We start from the raw sequence: 24,394 nt of genomic DNA on the forward strand, positions 1-24,394 counted from the left end.
GCTGCTCCCCACAATCTGTCCAGCAAAGTGGCAAAAAAGGGTTTTTTTTTTTTTTTACCTAGTTATGTGCCTGATGCTTTTTATGCTTTGTCTCTGAAAACATGCTCGTACCACCATTAGTGCGGGGAAAAAAAGGAAAAGATGTTGCGATTTCAGCAGAGATACAGGATCAAAGGTAGCAGCCGGGCAGGTCTGCAGGAACAGTGAGGGCTGGAAACAGATGTGCATTATGGCCTGCTCACATCTATTATGTATGTTTGGAAAGCAAAAGGCTGCACATCAGGATGGCTGTCAGTCCGTGGCAGTCTGTGTTAAGGCACCAAAGAAGAATTGCATTTCTGTTGAAAATATTCATGCCACACCAGGACCCTGCAGTAGATAAGTGCTAATGGAACTTGGGGGGGGGGGGTGTTTATGTTCGCTAACCTGGGGGGCCGCAGCCTGGCCCCAGAGGCACAAATCCAGTATACTGCACTCACACAGTAGAAAAGGTGGATCATTGTTTTTTGTTCATTAACTGTAACCCCAACGGGCGATAACTTTGCACTGTTTACCAGTCTTAACTTCTGTTCATTAAGTGGTCTCCCAGTGCGATGAGCATTCTGCATTTCTGCTTAATATAGAAGTGAGATTGTGTCTAGTGTGTACGGTAGTGCTGCCTGATAGTTGCCTTGCCTGCATAGGCATCGTGAAGGAGTCCCATCAGCTCAGACTGGAGGCAATTGTCAGGGATAGATTTTTCAGAAAGAAAGGCGCCACAAGTAAACCATGTTCATATTGATATATCATTTGACGAGTTCATTAGCATATTCAGTTTGGCATTTTGTGAGTGGTATTTTATCGTGACTGTGTTTGGGTTATGGGATCAGGGACTTAGAGTGATTTCAGCACTGGGCCCTTGAGCATGGCCCTAAACCCTCAATTGCATGTTGCTTTGGCCTGCTAAATAAAGCAATTGTGTCTACACTTGTGCTTGAATTAATGGGTCAACATATGATTAGTTACTGGGAGTTTGCAGGAAAGTGTTTTTTTTGTAAAACTTGACAAGATACATTGTTGATGCAATCATGGTTTTTACTTGGGACGTGTTATTAACCCTTGCCCTCAATCCCCAGACTATTTAAGCTGGACCCTAAAAAGTCGATCTGTGAAATCACACATTTGTGGATTGGGGTCTCTAGCTCTGGTGTGTTTTTATTTGGTGGTTTTTTTGGTTTAGGGATAGCTTTATTGTCTGCAAAGTTGTCCTACAGTGGACTCAAGGCCGTAGGTTTGGTTTCAGATCAGCCCTGAACCCACTGCCCCCTAAACACACACGGTACTCTTACAGTATTGGTAGGGACGTGTCCCTATTGTTCGTACTCAAAAATCTACGCCCCTGAGTGGGCTAAAATCCTGTCCAAGGTATCCTCTGCTTTTCATCCTGTGTTTCCTGGGATAGGTTCCAAGTGATGCTTCTATACTGGATGCGTGTTTAAAGTATGAATGGGTTTTCAGTAAATTATGAATATACTCTACAGCATTGTACTTATTCATTCTTATTTGCAGTCTATCCAGGTGGTATTACTGTCTGTTCATTTAGTGATGAAATTTGAGACTGAACACTGAGGCTCTTTGATGTGACATCTGATTCGTGGTTGGTGTAGTCGCATTGTCCCTAAATGCTAGCAGAGACTACACACCTGACCCTAGTTTTTACCTGTTTTGGGGACAACTTGGAGTCATGTTGAAGTGCAAGGATTCTATAGCTATACGGTTTTCTTCCCCTCTCGCTCTCCTTCATACTGACCTTTGGTGCGCTGTGTTGACCAGTGTTATCCCCACTCTGTGGGTACAGCATTAGCTGTACGGGAATCCCGGACATTTACACGCTTGACTGCCAGCAGAGCCGGGCATGCATTGGTGGAGCAACAGTGACATGAAAGGAGACCCGCCTTTCTCATGGGATTAGGCCAAGCCAATGGAAAAGGAAAAACTGCAGAAAAGGTGAAAATAATACAGAACAGCATGTCCAATAGATTTATGAATGATTTGTGTCAGGCAAGCTGTATATATTCCTTTGCAGAAGAAAGATCTGGAGGACATCTGTATGTATTTTGCATGCATACTAGGCTGATTTTGTCATTAATGTCATAGAACTGGACATATTTATGATATACTAATGTCTTATTTCTTTTATACAATACTCACTACATATTTTAACTGATTTTCGCACAGTTATTTCAATAGTTTCAATATTTCAATGGTGTTTGTAAAAGGATATAGATTCTATAGGCCTACAATGAAACTTGCATGGTCACAACTGGTTGCCTGCTACTTACTGCTAGCCTGCTAATTAATGGTAATTACTAGTTATTACATATTTTCAAATTTATTTTATATTCTACAAATTATGAAGGATATAAGATCGGTTCATTTTCATTCAGCCTCTAGTCAGGAGTGATACTTCATACAGTAGCTGCTCTTTTTGGGTGACTGGAGCAGCATTTGGATCTGCTTCATTCACAGGCAGGATTGCCCTTACACACCTACATGAAGCGGTACGAAGCAGAAGAGTGTGGCGAAGTCAGGCGCATGTGTTATATATCCACAGCTCATTAAAATGTAATGCATTTAATATTCACTTAGCCAGATTTCAGAACGTTGTTTCATAATTATTTGTGCTTCATGCTCAGAAAGAGCAGTTATGCCTAATTTATTTTGGGTCTACAGTTACAGAAAAACAGCAAGCATTCTTAGTGTGTCAAATCACCCCACCTTGGGATATTAACCAAGCTTTGAAGTACGTACACATATGGATGCATGTATTTAAATAGTAGCTTTCCATTCCCATCTTCTCTACCAGTATTCCAGAACTTGGTACCCCGTAATATTCTTTTTCATTCTATGATCTATACGTTTTATGTGTTTTGAATATATGGTCAATTACGGAAGCATGTTTGTATAACAGATACACACCAGTCATCCAGGCAGCCAAGGACCAAGAAAAACCCCAGACAGGGCTCTAAAAATATATAATACACACTATAACAGTTAAGTTTTGTAGCAGATGTTATTCAGAGGCTCCCAGTGTTTACTGCAATATTCTTATATTGTGATATGAAGCTGCTTTACCACTTGTGTCTATGGTATAGTTACAGCCTAGTTAAAGAGACTAACAGTGCAATGAATATGAGGGTGTATTGCGCATAAAGAGTATGTACATCTTTATTAGACAGTTTCAGATGTAATAAAATCCACTGAAGTGTTGTGGTAGCCTCGTATTAATAAGGGCTCGGTGTAGACGTCAGAGTGTATTGGGTATGCCTGCAACCATTTATTTCTTATAAAAAAGTATATATATGCATACATGTGTGTTAGCGTTTGTATGTTTATGCAGAATATACCGTCATGCTGGCTGCTTGTGCTGCCTTTATCAATGCTGATGAAGGCCAGGAGATTTTATTGAACGCGAAAACAGGTTCCATCTCCTTCATTCCGGAACAAAGACACGGACGCTGCGAGCACTCCAGCCTCCTCCTTAACAGCTATTGCTGCAGTCGCCTGCGGTGGGATTTCTGCAAAAGTCAATTCCTCTTTCTCACCGTGTCAGGTCCTATCAGGAGCAAGTCCCCTGGCATGGGCAAGCATGCTCATTCGCTGCCATGAAACGAGGCCACTCACCATAGCTTGTCTGTGTGCATCTAGCATTGATTTGTCAGGCCATTCTACACCAGCCACGCTATTCTGTGAGCAGGTCTCCTTCAACAGCAGACTCTGCCTTTGTAAACACTGCCAGGATAAGAATGTCATTTGCTTTTTAGTAGTGGGAAACCTTAAAAGAAGCTGCTGAAGGCAAGGTTAAAAGTAAGACTTGTTTAGCACCATCGCATCTAAATAGCTTGTCATATTTTTGTATTGTTGCTTTTATTATTGAGATATTGAGATGTGTTGGGGCCCCATCCTGTGTTATTCCCTGCCTTGCGCCTGTAGCTACCCGGATAGGCTCCGGACCCCGTGACCCTGAATAGGACAAGTAGGCATAGAGGATGGATGGATGGATGGATGTTATTAAATGAGAGAAAATGACAGCAAAAGTTTTATTTGATGGCCATTTTAGGAAAGTATTTCTGGTTTCTTTTCTGCTTTATTTAAGCTTCCTCCATCTTTATTTGCCGACACACTGAGGGCTTGCAGCTGCAGAGCTGTCCCTGGCTCAGGGTTGTCCTTCCTCGAGGGGACTTAACTTACACCTCCTTTGTAGTTTCACACTGCTGGGCCTCAGCAACAGCTCCCCCTAGAGCTCAGACCAGGAACGTGAGCCCAAGGCTTTGGGTCATTCCGGGCCGCGGGTCATCCTTCGCTCCTTCAGCCTTCCTGCAGGAACATGCCACCCACACTAGGTGCCGGGCACAGTCCGTGTGGGATGGTCATTACGCACTTTGAAGTATGAAAACAGGAGGGCTTCCGCGTTGTTATTTACAGAAACTCCCCCACTTCTGACGACCCATGTGCGGAAGCCAGCCTCCACAAAAGAGGCCCTCACCAAATGCTTGCTCCTTTCACACTTCACCATGTGTGTTTATCATGTCAGAATGGCATCAAGTTCTGTAAGTTATACATTTATTGAATTATGTAATACGAAGTGTACACTGTAGCATGTCTATAATAATATATGTAGTCATATACATATATAATATATTTATATTTACTCTAGTATCTTTACACGAGTAACGGCAAATAAATAATGCGACTTCAGCAAATCGAGGAAGCAGGAGGCAAATAAATCATAGTCAGAAGCTGCTGTATATGGTGGAAAGATTCAGCTGTTATAAAGGAAATGTTTGTTCTTTGCGGAAAAGGGAATGAATGTCCCGTGTGGTGCATTTTTTGTGTGCAGTAACTGAAGATGTAGCAGCATTGTTGCATTTTAATGTGTTAGAGTAGTGTGTGTGAGTGTGTGCGTGTTAGTGTGTGTGTGTGTGCGTGTGTGTGAGTGTGTGTGCGTGTAAGTCTGTGTGTGTGTGAGTGTGTGTGTGTGTGCGTGTATGTCTGTGTGAGTGTGTGTGTGTGTGCGTGTAAGTCTGTGTGTGCGTGTGAGTGTGTGTGTGCGTGTGTGTGAGTGTGTGCATGTGTGTGAGTGTGTGTGCGTGTAAGTCTGTGTGTGTGTGCGTGTGAGTGTGTGTGTGTGCGTGTGTGTTAGTGTGTGTGTGCGTGTGTGTGAGTGTGTGTGTGTGCGTGTAAGTCTGTGTGTGTGAGTGTGTGTGTGTGTGCGTGTAAGTCTGTGTGAGTGTGTGTGCGTGTAAGTCTGTGTGTGTGTGCGCGTGTGTGTGAGTGTGTGCATGTGTGTGAGTGTGTGTGCGTGTGCGTGTAAGTCTGTGTGTGTGTGTGTGTGTGTGTGTGTGTGTGTGTGTGCGTGTAAGTCTGTGTGTGTGTGCGTGTGTGTGAGTGTGTGTGTGTGTGTGAGTGTGTGTGTGTGTGTGCGTGTGTTTTTGCTTGGATGTTTTGCACTTGGAAGTGCACCGTGGTGCGTCTTCGGCCGTACGCACTCCAGGAGAGATGTGAGGGAGTTCAGGAAAATGTAGCCATGCTCTTCTCGGAGGACTGGAGGTCTTAGGAGAAGGCCAGCTTGGGTGTGTGGGAGTCTCCACTGTATTTACAGCTTGGGTGTGTGGGAGTCTCCACTGTATTTACAGCTTGGGTGTGTGGGAGTCTCCACTGTATTTACAGCCTTATTTAGTGTTTTCTACATAGTAATAATTGGTAGGTAATATTACGTTTTATATATACTGTAGCGTATGTTATTTTTTTCATTCAGCAAAGTTGGGTTTGATATTTTACGCTCCTTACTTTTTTCATTCTGGCTCTTAATTTTTGATTCTGAACAAAATGACTTCGTGTGTCATCATCTCTCAAGTCACCTGACAAAAGTGCATTTTTCCCTTTTCAACTTTTGTCTTTATTATCTGTTTTATTGGTTTTCAGCTAAAAGCCTTTTTTCCACAGAGCTGGAAAAAGTGATCCCTTCCCGTTATTGGCAAGGGCCCTGTTTGTTTTCCCTGTATTCCTACAAAGTGTTGTTTTTTTGTTTTTTTGTCCTTCTCCAATAAAGTGTCTCAGACGGTTTTTATAAATGTTTAACAAGGTCAGCCCCAGCGTAGTTTCCACGGCATATACTGAATGCTGCCTTCTGGATCGCTTCACAGTATTTGACTTCATCTTCTGTGGTCGTGCTTTCGGGACATCTTAATTGGGTTTGTATCGTGAGTCTATTTTGCTTTCATTGCTGGGTCTCTTCCGCCATTGGTGTTTAATTATACATGTAGTCATCATTTACAGTTTGCCTAATAATGATTCCGGATAACCTTGAGCAAAGACATAGCTGGGGGAGTATTTGACGGATCTGTGTATGCAGTAGCCTCACTACGCAAGAATGTGACGATACTTATGGAGCAGTCTAGCAGAGGAGATAGTGGTGCAGTACTGATGTTATTCTGAATATATTTTTTTCCTGGGAGAATGGGGTGTTTCTAAATGGGTGGGGTCCATATAATCAATGGTTGCTAAAATTTCACTGATTGAAGCAACCTTTATAAATAAGACAAATTATTTACATACACGCTAGCTTGTGAAATTCTTCAAAGTCCACACACTTTTTAAAGACTTTATTTGGTATAAATGTGTGGCTCAGTGGATCAGGACGCTGTATCTGTGATTAAAAGTTTGTCAGTTCCAATCTCTGGGCTGTCAGAGTGATTTCAGAGTTGGGCCTTTGAGCAAAGGCTCCTAAGTCCCAGCTGTGCCATGGATTGGGCAACCCTGTTTTCTCAAAAAAAAAAAAGCTATATCACTTTCAATAAAAACGTTGGCTAAATAAAACGTAATCTTTAATTATGTTCCTTTGTCCAGTCTGTTACTCATTAATGAAGCTGTGAGTTGTGTAAGGAGGTATCCAGCTGTCTCTCCGCACACAATTTCCGTAAACTGCAGCGCCTATTAATTTCACCATACTGTAGCTTTCAAGACAAAATTAAAAGACGGAAATGAAAAACATATAGGAAATATTCTGTATTTAATCCCTCTGGTCGCGTGTTTAACAGGGAGCCGCCGTTAACACAGTTTTTTACGTTCGCAGCCCCGTAATATTCACGTTAACCTGGGGGCTCTCATGCCTAAGTGTGAGACACACCATGTTTGCGGTTTGATTTGTGTGGATGGCGCAAATAAGTGGCTTAACATGCACACGTTGAATCTTGCCTGTGGAGCAGCACAGAGGTGTCGACAGACTGCTGCCACATAATTGCCTGTATTGTTGCTGCAATTACTTTCCGTCCTGGTTTGCGAGACGAACTTTAATTACACACACCTATGCTAACCAAATTAACACCGGAGATTATTTTGTATCATAAAAAGTGTATCAGAGTAATGCTCAGCCTAAAGTAACATTACTCGGAATGGAAGAAGTAACAATATCTTGTCATTATTTTTTTTTGTTTAATAGTGAAAAACATGATCACTTTATCCCTGGAGTTTTTCTTTGTAAAGTTATCGATTGTATGACTCCTAGGGGGATCTGCTGTAAAGTCCAGAAAAAAGCACTCAGAATATTTCTTTTCATATTTTACGTTGTTCCCAATTTGGTATTGAACATTATTATATAATGATGACCAGGTCATTACTGTACAAGAAAAATCCCAGCATTCCGGCCTCTGAAACCTCCGAGTGTGAATGAGGGGACTGCAGTACGTTAACTACTGTAGTAACAGAACAATGGGTGCAACTTAGGATTTCTGGGTAATCCTATGAAATCTTACTTGATGATATTGGTATATAGATTATACATGCTTGAGGATATTGATATATACATCATACACAGACACAAACATTTGATGCATATAGTTTAACCTGTGTAGTGTTCTGCTAAAACAATTCGAGAAACGTGTAATTGCCGGGGGGGGGGGGGGGGGGGGGGGGTGAATAATCATCCCTTTTACAATGGAAATCAACTCACTTCATCCTTGTTCTTTCCTTGGCCAAAACCTTGGCAGGTATTCCATGAGGAGGTCAGGTGCTACTGAGCCGGGCATAAGAAATCTGATTCCCCAGATATTTCCCTCCTTCGTTTCTTTTGGCTCATACGAGTGCAAACAGAAGAGTCTCTGTTTGGGAGTCGTGCACTGCTGTTGCCTATTGTCTGCTGTGGTGCCTAGCTGAGCCGTAAGCATTGGAGGTTTGGGGACAGGGTCTGTGCCTGTTACTGGGAAATGCATAGATTTTTTTTTTTTAAAAAGCAGAGCATCTAACATTACAAGTCCAGGAAAGGTCCTTAGTGGGCAAGATGAAGCAGAGGCAGGAAAGTGCAGGTATGAATTCCTCTTCTTCTGATCTGCTATTAAGAATGTGTCATAAATTCCCCACATAATTAGTGTTCTGTAACACAGCTTAATTGTGAGGAAACTGTAGTAATGTTTCTACAGACTAAAACTCTCTTCATCATATACCTACTTTACATAGATATTGCTGATTATTGCACACTGAGAAATATGACAGAAAATATTATGTGTTTTTTTCGTGCTATAAAAAGTGTATCAGATCCCAATCCTTATGTTATCTACCGCAAAAATCGATCAGTTTTTGACTGCCATTCAGTAGAACTTTCTGCTAAGGCCTTGGCACACGTCCCTTCACTCTGACTTTGTGTCTATGCTCAGAATGTACATTAAAGGGTACATCGCAAGAAACAGATACATAAAACCTGCCACCAGATGATATTTTAATGATAAGCGCTGTCGTTGGCAGTGAGTTAAGCGATCTAAACCTGGAAGGATAGCAGCACTTAGAAAGACAGGCTTCCATGTCTCGTTCGACCTTTTTTGGTCAGGTCTCCCTTCAAAGAACCTTCATATAAAGTGTATTGATCTGACATCACTTTTGAAAAAACGGTCCGTCTCACTGTCAGAAACAAATAGGCTGAAAGGCAGCTGATTCATCTACGTGCTCTTTATTAATACTGCAAGAGTACAGCAGCCGAAACCAAAAAGGTCTTGCTCGTCAACATACCAGAGTGTTCTTGCCCTTAAAAAATGTTTTTCTCTATAGTGTCATAAATATATAAAGACTTTGCCAAAAGAATGCAATCTCTTTGAAAATTTAACCGTGCTAGAGTTGGCAAAAAAATAGGAATTGCAAAACAAGACAGATTTTCTAAACGAAGATAGTCGATTCAGAGAGGGTGGCTACGGTTTTGTGCGTCAAAGCTAATGCTAATGTTAAAAGAATCATTTTTGGCAGCATGATGTGTTTAAGTTAAGTTATTTTGCGACATATCTAGCTACCATTTGTGTTTCAGCTCTGGTTTTTGAAGTTGCCTGTTTTCTGTTATCTGTAATGGTCATGAGTTTGGTGTGTTGGTCTCACCACAAATTGCACCATCAGGACTCACCATGAGTCGGAGGTTGACTCACCGTTTTCATGTTGTTGTCTAAGGTTTCTTCCTTCTAGGGAGTTTTTCTTTGTCACTGTTGCCTCTCGCTTGCTCACTGGGGGCTTTGGGCGGGGATAATGTAAAGCTCTTTTAGACTATGTAATGTTGTGAAAATGTGCTATACAATTAAAATTGAATTGAATTGAATTGACATGAAACTATCGACATTATTGCCTCCACAGTCTGCGATTCTATTACTCCACATTTCTAAGTGCCGGATACATCTCTTTTTCATTATATATAGTTAGTGTCACAGTGAAATATTACCACAAGTAATGAACCTTCCATTTTCGTAAGGTGGTACAAACAGGCGTTATTATCTAGTACTGAGGGAATAATAAAGAGAATGAGTTTTATGTGTGAAAATCCCCTTACAAACAGCACCACTATTGAACTGATTGGGAAGTTAATTATATTATCCATAGACATTGACTGACAATAATTGAAATGGGCTTCTTTAAGCTTTTATTTTTTTTTCTGTCATAACTTATCTCTTACATAATCGGGAAATTTTAGAATAAATATAATTTAAATATCAACGACAGCTAAGTTTTTCTGTGCTGTCATGATGTTTCAGCCCTTTATTCAAACAACATCGGATGATTAAGTAGTTTCCTGTTCCAGAGAGGCTCCTTCAGAGGTTGCTCCGTCTGGCACAACTGGCCAGTTTGTTGCCACCACATTAACCTGGACACCAGTTCCAGGGGCCTGTAGATCGAGCCTTGTGACTCATACACACACAGCTGCTTGATGCTAGCGGATCCTGAGGAGCACGTCTGGAAAATGTGAATCAAACTGGAGTTTATACAGCAGGCAAAGAGCAACATTTAAGATAATGCTGCTATAACTGTGTGGAAGGACATAACAGCCTAATATTTCATGGTGTTTTTTGCCAGAAGGCTTTCTTTAAACAGTACTTAAGGGACTGATGGACGTGCAGATATGATCTGTGGTTGTGTGCAGTGTTTCTGATTATTGTCTAATACTCACTGTGGATCTACTGGAGAAATGGATTGAAACAGGAAGGCATATACGTAATTCAGACAGGTTCCCATTTCCCATTTCTGTGTGTGTGTTTATGACTCATTGCTGGTTCCTGTATTTTTAAGAGATACATGCATGCAAAATGTGTTGTCGCTCAAAAATTGTGATCTGAGTGGGAATTCCTCAGGAATACAGGACGACCACAAATGACCACAAAAAAATAGCTGCAGATGTCACCTGTGTTGATCACGACATCAGTAACTGTTATTCTACACTGTCTGTCATATACTGCCTGTTAGCTTGGATAGGCTCTGTGACTAATTGCCTTCTTTCATTGCTAGCACCTCCAGAAGGAAGATTTCTAAGTCTTTCTAATATGCTTTGTTCTCCATCAGAGTCAAAAAATCTGATTTCGGAGTATTTAATGAGGCTTATTATATATGTTCATCTCACACATTACAGGATAGAAGGTTATGGTTTTGCATTTTATTTAACCGTTCAAATCACCATTGAGTATTAAAGACTACAGATGCATGACAGCCACAAGGGAAAGACCAGAATGTTGTGGTTCTGCACTGTAAAAATAAAAACCCCATGTCCTGTAAATGATAGGGATAAGTTAGATTCATCTTGAAATCTTTTAAGTCATTAGTTTAAAAAACGTACATCTTGCAAATAGGCTTTGGGAGCATTTCCTCTTCAACAGATGTCAGAAAGATGAAGTTACAGAGCAGCGAAGTCCTCAGTTTTCCAAATCCCTACACGGTCTTTGGGGAGCTCGTTTTTTTTTCTTGCTTATCCCACGTTTTCACTTGCGTTCTGAGTGCGCTTCGTGGAGACAGACCCCCAGGGTTTGTCCAGGCCGAGCACGTGAAAGCTGTTGGTCTTAAATGCGGTGATCAGTGTGTTGCGTTTTGCCGAGCTCTCGTACCGCTGAAAGCATGACATCAGAGAGGTGATGTCGGCTGTCCTTAGTTTTTGATGCCAAATGTGGCGCTTAGCTGTGGCTCCGCCTCCCTTATCTACACTCAAGCCTGCAGGCACATGGGGAATCAGGACTGTATGCAATGGGCCCCGGCTTCTCAAAAGAAGATTAATTCAACCTCTTCTGCTTTGTAGACTATTGCTTTGGATCTGTCCATTAAGCTGCGTGCAGCATCTTTGTAATAAGAAGGAATGGACTGCCCCTGGCTGCCTGACATTCAGAGTGTGTCATCATTATCTGGGTTCCTGTAATAGTCTGGCCATGTGGCTCTGCACTATGGGTCTGCTTTTATTGCAAGGCTGAGGATATAACTCAAAAGGCACAAATCGTATGCTTTAGTTATTTATTTTTTTTCCACAAGAACTACAGGTTATTCCATTAAGATAGAGTATAAGAGTAGCCAAGTGAATGATATGCTGGCCTTGATAGACATTAAGATCCTCAAGGATGCTTGAAAGAATGGTATGATGTACCAGGCCCGACATTTGGTTCCTGTTTGGTTCAACGACCCATTACGGGTTCTCAGTTTGCTTTCTAATTATATCTTAAAAGACTTTGTTACTGAGTTACATGCTGCAAATATGCTCTCTACATCAATAAAATTTTATGTGAACACACACACACACACACACACACAGAGTCATGCAATCATATCTTTATGGGGACCGCTCATTCATTTCTATGGGAAAAATGCTAATGCTAACTATGACAACCTTAACCCCTACCCAGCCCTAACCATAACCATAAGTAACCAAATAAAATACACGAGTTTTTGCATTTTTAGTTTTTTCATTGCAGTCATGGATTTTTATAAAATAGAGTTTTCCCGTAAGATAAAAAAAAAATGGGTATTCATCACGTTGTGGGGACACACGGGGGATTTCGGCCAGCTTTCACCCCTCTGCTCTCCCAGCTCCTTCTTCTCCTCAACATTCGTGGACTTCAGGATGATGTCAAACCCCACATGACATCAGCACTCACTTCCCGCAATGCACACGTAACAACCATTTATCCTGGGAAATAACACGGAGAAGACTTCATTTTCATTTTATCCACACTTTGTAGTAACAGACAGGCCTGGTTGCCGGATGGAGATGCTTGATTTGGGGTTAGAACATGGTACTTATGTTAATATGTTATGTTTAGCTGGAAAGCAATTCCTATTCCCCAGCATTATAAAATAATAATTAGCTGGCTCACTGTTAAAGTACTGTTTCCAAAAGAACTGCATCGCTGTTCTGTAGTTTGTTTTAAACAAACATCTGTTATTGTATATTGTCTTGCCACACACTCTGATGATTAATCGGGAGAGAAGGAGCTTGTGAGAGTGCTATTAATGGCATCTACAAAATCCATTTACTTTGGCGAGAGCTGGGTTGAAGCTATGCTTAGACCTCTGCTCAAGATAAGCAGCCATAACCTCAAGAGCAGTGTTAACAAGGGGAATAACTGGGCTGAAGTAGCTATGCGTTTGGTGAAATCAGATTGGAGGATTCGTATTATTCTAAGGAGCATAAGATTAGACAGGCAGGTCTTTTTTAAATTTTGTCGTGAGGCCGTCATATGTTTGCTTGTCTCATCATAACTTTGAAATGTTTATGTAAATGAAGGATGGGAAACCGATGACACAGAGCGTGGTGCGATTGCGTACTCGCTACAATGATTTGGCTTGAGAGAAGTAATCATGCGTTTATTCACTGAAGTACAAGCATTCAGAATGCCTATAAAAACGGAAATGGGGGAGGCTTTAATTTTCATGATTTACTGACATATTTTGGAGAAGTAGCAACTTAAAGTTTTGCTCCTCAATTCATACAATTGTTGTTATCTTTCGGAAGTTTCATCCTCACATAATAGATTTTGCATCATGGACATGCTATATTCCATGGATTGGAAAGGTCACCATGAAGCTGTATGGCGATGTCAAAAACCTTGTTACTTTTTTAGAAAGTGCCAAAAGATTAAAAGTTCAGTCAGTGTTGCTCTGTGTAATGCTTTGCTCATAGTGTCACGATCAGGCAGGACACCAGAGTCGGGACCCAGAATGCGGGAAACACCCGGTTTATTCGGACACCGATAAACACCAAATCCAAAGGGCAGCACTGGAGACGTAGTCGGGGACGGAGCAGAAGGGTCGTAAGCCAAGGGGATCAGTCCTACACGATCACACCGGACACGGGGCAGGGCAGGACAGGAGGCAGGAACAGGCAGGAGGCAGGATGACAGGAGGTCCGGGACGGGCAGGCGGGGCAGGCGAGGAGGACAGGGCAGGCAGGACACGCGGGGCAGGAGAGAGAGACAATAGACGATCAAACACTCAGCAAGGCACATCTAAACAATGGCAACAATACTTCGCAAAGTCTGCTGGTCCAGGACCGTCCATTTAACTAAAAGGGGCGGTTCCCTTCCGGTTTGGTCCGCTGTGGGGCGTGGTCCAGGTCCCGATGTGACACATAGGTCTTTTATATCCAAAAGTTTTTTTTTGTTCCTTAAGACCAAAGAACCTAAAGTGTGACGATATAAACAAGCTCATCCTTAGGTAAAGCTAGTTTTGAATACCACTGACGGACATTGACTGCAATGCAATGGAAGACTGTCAGTCATAGACTAAAGGAGGCAATATGATTTTTCATTGTCTGTAAAATATAGACATGTAGATCTAAAAGTGACAATCGTAGTTCTGAAGTAACATCCAGAAAAATCGGCTTGTGATTTTGGGAATTCTTTGGAGTTAAAGTTAAAGAATCCATTAAAGACAGTGTCAGTCTCAGACAGAATTGAAGGTGTCTATGAGTTGTGGGAGGAAAATAATCAATCTTCAGTGAACATCACCCGACCTGAGGTCACTTCCAATTAACAGCTGACAATGGCTTCATTTGTCTTTACTCTGCAGTATAATTACTGTGATAATTTTGTCTATTTGAATTATGCTGATGTGATTACTGTCCTGTTACACAGGAATAACGATGCATTTTACATTCTATTTCTGTCCGTTTTTCAAACGTAATTAAAAAATGTTTGTGGTGTAAATGTCCTCATGAACATTTGGAATGTTTACGTATGGAAGCTTAGCTTGTACTTGGATGGCACATGTAAGGATGCTTGTAGGCTTGTTGCTTGTAGGATGTAAAGCCCAGAAGGAAGGCATTCTTCACATACGTGTCTTTTAAGTGAAATCCTATTCCTGACTCATCAAAGTTGGGCTCTAACATTTGATCATCTCCATGGGTGTGTAGAATGTCGAAGCCCACTCCAGTTTCTGTGCTAGACATGGATCTACTGCATTTCAGAAGGTGATTCATGTGTGTCACCTGTTTGACAAGAGCATAAGTTAATTGGGTATATTAATATTCAGCTAGGTCATTTTACCTTGTTCTCATTACTCGTATCATCCTCTTCAATAGAGAGCAGCTACAAAGTTTTCCAAGGTCTCGCAGTCTTTGACTTGAACGTGCCTGTGCTGTCTGTCCTTCTTTGCCTGGCATGCTAATATGTTTCATATACTGAGCTGCAGCTTCCAGTGTTTCGAATTCTTAATAGCATTTCTGTCGGAGGAATGATAGTCGAGGACATTTCAATTAAGTCTGATGGAGCAAAATTTATTGTTGGTGTGGTTTAGACCAAATTTGATAATACTGCAGATAAATGTGCTGGGAAATTATTGGATTTGACAGGATTTTTTTTTTAATGTTTACTGTGATTTGTTGCAAGTATATGGGTTAAAACTAACAAACCTTTTTATGAAGAGATAATATACAGTAAAGTGTTAAAATGACAGGGTACTGAATTATCCTTGTCAAGATAGATGGATGCATCATGCATGGATGGATGTATTGATTGATTGATTGATTGTATAGTTCATATACTGTATATATTTGTTTCATTAGGATACTCATACTGAAAAGGTTTGTCCTGTAAGAGAAGCTTGGAGTTCTTGTTATAAAAGCGATATTTAACATTCCTCGCACAGGCTTACGTAAACCCTTTAAGGTCCTACAAGACATGCAGACGTGTTTCTCAGTATTGTCCTTTACATAGATTTTTGCAAATGAGGCATAAAATGCCAGGATGAGGAGACTTATATCTGACCTATCTACTCATCTTGTAAGACCTGGTTTTTACTCACAGAAGGATAAACGAGTGTGGAATGTATTGACAAAGATCAGCGCTGTCACATCGCTCTTAAGGTCTCCTCCTGCAAGATCGTTGCATGATTCCTGGAGCACAAGATCAGATCGATGCGTCGGATGGAATGGAGTTTAAATCTGCCAGCGATTGTATGTGCAGGGATGGATTCCTCCATGTTCGCCCCTTCTTGTGTTTATCAGGCTGGAATATTTATAGGATGCGATTACAGGGTCTGTGGGAGTGGAAGGGAGGGTCGCATGCCGATATCGAGGCCCGTCTGACAGCTTATCTGGACCCCTGTCTCCAGTTTGCATCTCAGTGCAAAAGGGCTTCCAGAACGGCCCTGCATTTAAAAACATGCCACACCATGCTGTCAGATGACAAGACATGCTCTACCACTGACATCTATGTAGTAATGCAGCCGCCACTGATGAGTAAATGTTGCCAGCATGTTCTGGGGATATGCAGAAGATCTCCTCATTGGTGGTTTTACAGGACTGAAAACTGCCTGGCTGTCATCACATGAATCAAGTCGTTCCATTTCATTTCAAGTTCCTGCAAGCTCTGTTGAGCTCTGTGTTGAAAATTTTGGGTGTGGAGGAGAATGCTTCACGTGGATTTTTTTTTTTTTAGCTAATACTTGTTCTTTAAATTTAAACCTAATTCCATTTGAGAAACTTATAAGGATCGATAAATTCATCTTGAAGAGCCATCGGCCTGTGAATAACAGATAATTATTCCTGGAGAGGTATCGACGTTCTAGACCAGCAGCTCTGTGTAGCTACAGCTGCCTCTAAGCATTGACTGCATGGTTTATCTTATTTTTTTTTCCCTGTTCCACTTCACAAATGTTATGATTTTGGGAAGATGTTGATAAGCAAGTATCTTTTGAAAAAAGCCCGCCTAGCAGGGAACAGATGAGGAATGTGTTTTGTCTCTAGAAGAAAAAAAAAGTGTAGCCAGTGGCTAGAGCTCCCCCTTGTGTCTGTGAGCTAGCAGTACCTTTGGCGTCTCCCTTCATTTTCTGGAGCTGACAGCTAGTCTAGGAGCTCCTCCCAATACTGTGGGGGAGGGGGGTCATGTGGATATTATAGAAACAGAACAGCTTTGCAGGTGTACTAGCACCTGGGCATACTGTGTGCGTGTGTGTGTGTGTGTGTGTGTGTGTGTGTGTGTGGAGGGGGGCAGGGAGGGAGAACTCTAGAAGCTTTCATGGGAGTGATTCAAATGTTTCATTTATGTGTTTTGAAACACTGACAGAATGGTGGCTCATCCCTTCAGGCTTATGGGTGTGTGCGTGCGTGTGTGTGTGTGTGTGTGCCTGCATATGTGTGTGTGGGTTACGTATACATTACATTGTGGGGACCAAAAGTTTGACAAGGGGGAACTAAATTTATAAAAAAATCTGTGACTGCAATCAAAAAGCTAAAATGCCAAAAGTCGTGTATTATTTTGGTTACTTATGTTTAAGGTTACGGCTGGTTAGCGGTTAGCGTTGTCATAGCTGGGATTAGGGTCCTTCCCGTAGAAATGAATGGACGGTCCCCACAAAGATATGCATATGTGTGTGTGTGTGTGTGTGTGTCTATGTCTCGCAGCAACTGCAAGCAGAGAAACAGTGGAATCCTGCAATGGTATTTTTGTTGCACCATTAAGCATCATCCTCACATAAACAAGAACTCCGGCACAGAGTTGGAGTCAAAGTCCGCCAACTATTTCCAGCCCCGTTTTTTTTTTTTTGCCAAGCAGCAGCAGTGGCTCCGTCTTTAAGACCGACTGCTAAATAATTGTCATCTGCACTGGCTGCTGGGGACACTAGGTGATCTAGCATGTCACACCCTGTGTTGTCCCTGCCTGCCTTTTCTTTTCTGTCTTTCTGAGACGGCGAGCTCCTCCATTGTTAAAGAGGATCTTAAAATGACCCGCAACAGCTCGATTCCCGGTACACGTCTGCTTGCTCGTAAGAAAACAAAAAAGCAGCGCCAAGCAGCCTTTTGTGATGAAAGCCCGAGGACAAAGCAGTGCTCTGTGAAAAGACGGAGTGTGAAAATGAGGCCAGCCCATGTGCCGTTTCATGTTTTATGCTCACTTAGAGACTGAATTCTAGGGCTGCGTTACTGTTAGAGCTGCGGCCGCTGTGCTAATCTTGAAAACTACCCTGTTTTGTTATTTTTTTTTTCCTGGTAAAATCTGCTTTTGGCCATGGCTAAACAGCGCCTCCTTGTGGTAGGGAGAATTAACAGAAAAGGCACATCCAAGATTGTTGTCAAAAAATAAAACCTTGTCCGTGACTGGCCTATGTCTATGACAAATGCTGTAACAGGACTGGACTTTTTAGGTCAACTTTCTCTATTTTAAGCCTTTTAGATCTGGTCATATTAAAATGTGGCTTCAAGTCTGTCTGCAACCCACTCAGTGTATTTGTATAGCTCTAGTTTAGTAACCTACAAAGAGCACCAACAAGCCCTTTAGTTAGTAAATCAGAGGATGTGTTTACTCTGCCTGCGTGTCCAAGCAAACAGCCAGTTAAGCACTTTGTATTTTTAAAGAAAGGTTGGGGCCTCGTTTGGGAAAGTCATCATGAGCACACTGGTATCGCTACTGCCTCGTCAGACCCCCAAGAGCCTGAAGTGCCTGTCGAGTATCGAGCTCATCCAACCACTGCTCCACGGCCACCTTCAAGCCCTCTGCTAACTGCCTGCCATTGACTTTGTTACTCAGAATGAAATTGGGGTATTTTCATTTAGACTGGAAGGTTATTCCCTTCCTTGCGCCCATACCTTTCGGGATGGACTCCGGAACCCCCTGTGACCCTGCATAGGACAAGCGGTTATCGAAAATGGACGGACGTATTTTTATTTAGTTACAATATGTGTGTGTTAATAACGATCATTATTTTACTAGCCTAACTGACGAAAAACAAACCCATGCGATGGTTGTCAAGCCTCTGCAGGCTAACGATATAATTCTGAACTCGATAGCTATAATGACGTTCGTGTTGCGTGTTAATAAGTGGCCAGATTCCTGGTGGGTTATTATCATACCTCCAGCCAGCTGACAGTCGGTGACGGGACCCTCCTCGACCTCAAAGCCCGGATGAGTAATATTGAGGTCCCGACAGCTATATTGTCATTAAATCAGGTGTATATCAGAGTAATCGCCATCTTCAAGGGCCTAACATCTTTTCATCAGCGAGTCTTTGCGGCTCCCTTCTACATGTCAAAAAGTCAAACCCAGTACACAGCATGAGCGAGACGAGGCCCGGGGGCCACAGCTGCTGTGGGGGGAGCTCTCGCCAGCAGAGATGGGGAGGACACTTCCTGCTATAGCTCCAGTGCGGGTTCGAGCGTGGGCTTGGGGAGGATAATGGGCTCAGAGACGTGAGGGTTTTTGCTGCCGGGAGTAAGTGGTTAGGGAGCTAATGGCCTTTGGAGCACTGCCACCGGAGGCTGACAGCCACCCCCCCACATCCCAACCTGCATATAAACGCAGCTGTTGTCCGTTTCAGTTGGGGGACTTTCCAGAATTGCCCTAGTTGTCGGCCATGTCGCGCGTATTATTTTTCAGGTGAATGTTGCCAATTCAGTCTTGGATAGGTTTTCAGGACCAGACCTGTTTGTACTGCCCCCTACTGGGCTGGACACATAGATCACTGAAAAATATAATCAGTAGTGATTGTTTACATGTTTATTTTGTGTGTGTGTGATCCTTGTATGTATTACATTTTTTCAGTCACCACAAGAGGAAACTCAATTTTATTAAAAAAAATTAAAAAAAATTGTGACTGCAATCAAAAAACTAAAAACGCCAAGAGTCTTCTATTTTGTTTGGTTACTTATGGTTATGTATAGGGGCTAAAGTTGTTATAGTTGGGATTCGGGTTTTTGCCTTAGAAATGAATGGAGTCCCCACAAAGATACTGTATGAATGCAAACATAAAAGGGTGCTCGCTTCCATATGCTCCAGCCCTGACAGGATATCATGTTAGCTGGGAATCATGGCTTCTGAACCGTTATGGTCACAGTTAGTATCTTACAGATATGTATTGTGACGTGCTGCATACCAAATCACACTGACTTGCAGCGACTTGTCCAAAACATCACCCAGTGAGACACCCAACTCAGACACGCTGTATGAGACTTCGGTGTGGTTTTTATCGTGAGTTAATTTACTGCTGAATTTGGATCATTTCCCTGCAAATCCATTTACCGAAATCGGTAGATTTTATCAATGACCGGATAATGGCGAAGTCGGCCTTCCCATACAGACAAAAAAAAAAAAAGACTTTTAATTATAGCCGTCTCTGAAGGGAGGCTGGGGGAGGAAACGCCATGTGCAGCCTTCAGGCTTGGGGGGGGGGGGCGAGCTGCTGAATGAAGTGGCTGCTCGCTGGCCTCCACGCTGAGCTTTTAATGATCGCTGCATATGTCAGATCCACTGCAGCGGCGGGGCGACGATTACAGCCAGCTGAAGAATAGGTTGAAGGGAACCGCCCTGCCAAGATTACGATCTGTTTCCATTCCAAGCCCGTCTCGGCTCCTCCGTCTCCCATAGATAACGCGATAAACAGCTAAAATAATGCTGGATGGTAGTCTGGTGACAAAACCACACCGAGCCAAGGGTTGGACATATTTGGCTTGGTAGTAATGAAAGTTCCTGAAAGTCCTCAGTGACCACAAGGCAGTTTTGTTAAGTATTTTATAAGTATTTTACGAACACTTAATTTCTTACAGCAGGGCCATGCTTATTATTTATATTGTAGGAGGTGGACTACAGATGGTGTTGTGAGAATTGACACTGGATCAAAAGTTTATTATTTGGTGTGTTGAAGATACTTTAATGCACCTTTCTGTATTTGTAATAATTTATATTGCAAAAAGATTTGGCTGGTTGATCACTGTTGGACCAGTTCCTCACCACTGCTGTCTGCTGACACTTAATTCCCAAAGAAAATCATGAATCACATGGAAAGAATCAGCTTTAACCGTGGAATATGCAAAAGGATGCACAGATATTTCTTGCCCCCCATTAATGAAGTCAGTCCTCTGCACCTCTTTATGTATAATATTTAATCTCCATGAAACATCGTCGAAGTTTTCATGAAATTTTTTTAGCACGCTATACCTAATTTAAAAACAAATACCCCAGTGTGCCCATCTGCTGCCTCAAACCGTTACATAACAAGCTGTCGCGATGATATTCACATTATTTCTGTTGTTTTCCAGGCCTCCTTATATAAGCTGTGTGTGTTTGGACCCAGTGTGCATAATCCTAATTTAAACAGTGCTCTTCCTCACCCCGACTGAGGTCTCTGAGCCTTCATCTGCTGACAGTTTTTGTTTTGCTAATCTGCCTTCGCCTGGTCTTGCTTGGCTTTCCAGTGACGCTGCTCATCAAAGGGGCTCACGCTGTCTTGTGTCCTTTCCCTCTCAGGCAGACCCGGGAGCAGGAGACCCCGCCCGACTTCTTCTACTTCTCCGACTTCGAGAGGCACAACGCTGAGATCGCGGCCTTTCATCTGGACAGGTAAATGTCACACCTGCATCTCTAAATGTCAGGCCCGGCCTGGACACCCGGGAGACCTGTGTGCCGGCTTTAAACGATGCAAATGCGCAGAGATGAGAGGCAGCACCCCCCCCCTCTGGCAGCTGACACAACAGTGGCAATCCGTGCACACCTCCAGACTGTAACCCCTGATTATTTAAGGATGCTGGTGATTAAACCCTCCACCGAAATGCGCACGAAATTGGATATTATAATGGAATGTAATTAAGTGCAATTACAGCCAATGTACAATGTTGATTTCCAGCAGCTGATGTTACATATTGGTAAACACATAAATCCGCACCCAAAAAACCTTGAACTTGCCTTGTTTTTTATGGCTTAAAACAGACCAAGTGAGACGTGTAGCAGATTCAGGGAGGTTGTCTCGGAGAGGCCCTCGTTTCCGACCGTGACCGTGCTCAGGAGCGCGTGCTGCCCCTAAACTGGCATTATCCCAACTCTAGTCACCTGAAATGTGGAGAATGTGTCCCTTGGGCCCAGTATCGACATACAGGAATGTAATGTCTGCCACAGACTTTAGCCCATCTGGTCCAGTGAAATATCCAGTCGGTACATTGGCATGCCTGCGGGCAGGGCGAGAGAGGACCAAAGGTATGCAAAGCCTGCGCTGTTCTAAATATACGGCCCAGAGGTTCACCAAAATGAACAGGCTTTGCTTCTGTTACAAATTAAGGCCGAGTTCTGGTGAAGTCTCAGCAATCCGGCCTTTTTAGCAACACCGAACCGAAGGCATTCATCATTTCATCGAGCTGAGGAGAGGTGCACTCGCAGAGACTGTTATCTCTAACAAGGGGAGTCACAGCAGCACGGCCTGCTTCCTGTGCAGCGTGAGTCTCCTGCTTATAAGAGCAGATATACTGGGCCGCCGCCCTTTAAAATTCTGTAACGTGAATAGCGGGCAGTTCAGCACGGGAGCACGGTAGCCCGTAACTGAGGAGACGGGGGTGTCTGTGGGCTTGAATTTCTGGGGCTCAGGCCTGTTCATTAGATCTTGTTCATTTAGGGTCTTTTTGGATGAGTCCTTGACGGAGGCGTGAGGCAGAGCGTGAAGCTCTCAGGTGGCAGGTCGGCTCGGCTCGCCGTGGCCATCGCCGTGGCCGTGGCCGTCGCAGCCCTGCATCTCAGCTGGCTGCGGGCCCTTTATTCTCCCTGGGGCCTGAGCTCAGCTTCATGTCATAAACGGATGAAATATTCATGTGGCTGCACACACAGGAAAGTGAAAGTGGATGTCAGAGAGGCACCTGCACTCTGCTTCTGCTGCAGCAGTAACTTTTTTGTGGTTCACTTCCATGCTTCATTTTACAAGATGTTCATTTATTTCTGTTTAGTTATTTATATAGGATTGATGCGTTTTGTTTACCCATCCTTTTTAGAATAAGAATTATTGTATGGGATTTCAGCGTAGAATTATTTCCATAATAGCCTTTAAAATAATATCAGCATTACATTAAACTGTTGGTTTGGTTTTAGACATAATTGCCTGGGTCATAGCTCCCCCTTTTGGTCATTGTTAGAAATTACATTATTTTCACCATCGCTTTCCTTGTGGCTCGTTCAACTGCTTGGGCCAATTTTAAGGCCTGAAATATTCTGAATTTATGCATACATTAACCTAATAACAATACAAGTAAGCTACATTTGTGAAAATAATTTTGAACAGTTCTACATTATCAAGCTAAAAGATATATTTAGGGCCGCCCTTTCACTGAGCCTCTCACTTCTTCCATACTGTCTTTATCCTCATAGCTGACCAATGGTTCAATTACAATGACATTTTATCCACTAAATGAGGCAGCAATATCCTGAAAACCTGTACAGAGCCACAGTTTATCACTGTCTCACATACAGACGGCTGCACGCCCTGAGTTTGTCTCCCCCCAGTGGCAGGGGAAGCAAGGGAATAGTCTAATTAGATTGAGGTGTCACATTTGATTTTAATTAAATTCCCTTAATCTAATAAACATATGAACTAATTTGCATGTGTTTGCATTTAAAAGACCTTCACTGTCCACGTTCATCAAGGTCGTGAGGTGGACCCCAGCAGTTACCAATCCAGTGACTGGTAACTGGTGTTAGTGCGTGATGGGCTGCCACACCAAGCAGGAGATGCGAGTGATCCAGGGAAGTTTAATCCAGCGCCTCTCGGTGGTCAACCAGAGATTATCATGCAACTCTGGGTCTGGGGACTGTGGAGGCTTGGTTAGCAAGATGCGTCAGATGTGGGCAGTAGCCAGATGCTGTTTCCTCAATAGAGTCACCTTAGTTGATGACACGCTGTCCACTTCGGCAGGATCCTGGACTTCCGTCGAGTCCCTCCAGTGGCCGGGCGGCTGGTCAACATGACGAAAGAGATCAGAGACGTGACCCGGGACAAGAAGCTGTGGAAAACCTTCTTCATATCGCCAGGTGCGGACGCCATTGCTCCCCCCCCCCCCCCCACCCCCAAACTCTGCAGACATCACGGGGCTGTCCTGGGGGGCGCCGGGGGATTATAAAAACTATGGCAGAGTCGCGGGCCACTGCGGGTGGCTGTGCAGTGCATTTGTGTGCCATATGTTAAACAGGACTCCACACTGACAGGGGATTCCAGTTCAGATGTCAGCTCCATTCATTACAAAGTTCACAAAGACAAGAGGGCGTTTGTGCCGCGTCAGATATTCTCTAATAGGTCTGACATGAATAGTGACTTAATTTATATGCCGCACAAAGGCAAGGAGACACTTTAAAGGTCATTCTTCTCAAACACCTGTCTACTTCTGCAGCAATGAGGCCGAGATGATGCTTTGAAACCCCAGCATGGCGCCTTGATCCCGAAGCCGTTGATAGCTTTACTGTTAGGGGCATGTTTAAGCTCGTCACGGAGGCTGCGATGCATTTTTTCCCCCTTTTCTCATCTTCCTTAGCCAACAACATCTGTTTCTATGGCGAGTGCTCTTACTACTGCTCCACGGAGCACGCTCTGTGCGGGAAGCCCGATCAGATCGAGGGCTCCCTGGCTGCCTTCTTGCCCGACCTGGCCCTGGCAAAGCGCAAGACCTGGAGGAACCCCTGGCGGCGATCCTACCATAAGCGAAAGAAAGCAGAGTAAGAGCTGGTTCTGTAACTGCAGGGGCATCTTCACTGAACACTCCCACTTTTAGTTTTATTTTATGCAGTGAATTTCCTCCTTGTACTCACATAACTCTACTATAGGGGCATATACATGGGTGGGGCCACTGGCCCCAGCTGAAAGCTGATTGGTCTCTCCTCGTCACTCACCAATTTAAAAC

General features: G+C 43.1%; 1 protein-coding gene across 2 annotated transcripts in view; it reads left to right on the forward strand.

Annotated features, from left to right (window-relative positions):
- The window catches only part of fam20cb (FAM20C golgi associated secretory pathway kinase b), a 45,502-nt gene that overhangs the window by 12,966 nt on the left and 8,142 nt on the right, over positions 1–24,394 (forward strand). For both annotated transcript variants that reach the window (XM_023809208.2, XM_023809210.2), the window contains 3 exons: positions 20,994–21,086; positions 23,416–23,531; positions 24,029–24,209. In XM_023809208.2, coding sequence (XP_023664976.1) covers positions 20,994–21,086; positions 23,416–23,531; positions 24,029–24,209 — 390 coding nt within the window. The remainder of the gene's footprint in view (positions 1–20,993; positions 21,087–23,415; positions 23,532–24,028; positions 24,210–24,394) is intronic.

This window comes from Paramormyrops kingsleyae, chromosome 5 (genome assembly GCF_048594095.1).
Source record: "Paramormyrops kingsleyae isolate MSU_618 chromosome 5, PKINGS_0.4, whole genome shotgun sequence".
NCBI lineage: Eukaryota > Metazoa > Chordata > Actinopteri > Osteoglossiformes > Mormyridae > Paramormyrops > Paramormyrops kingsleyae.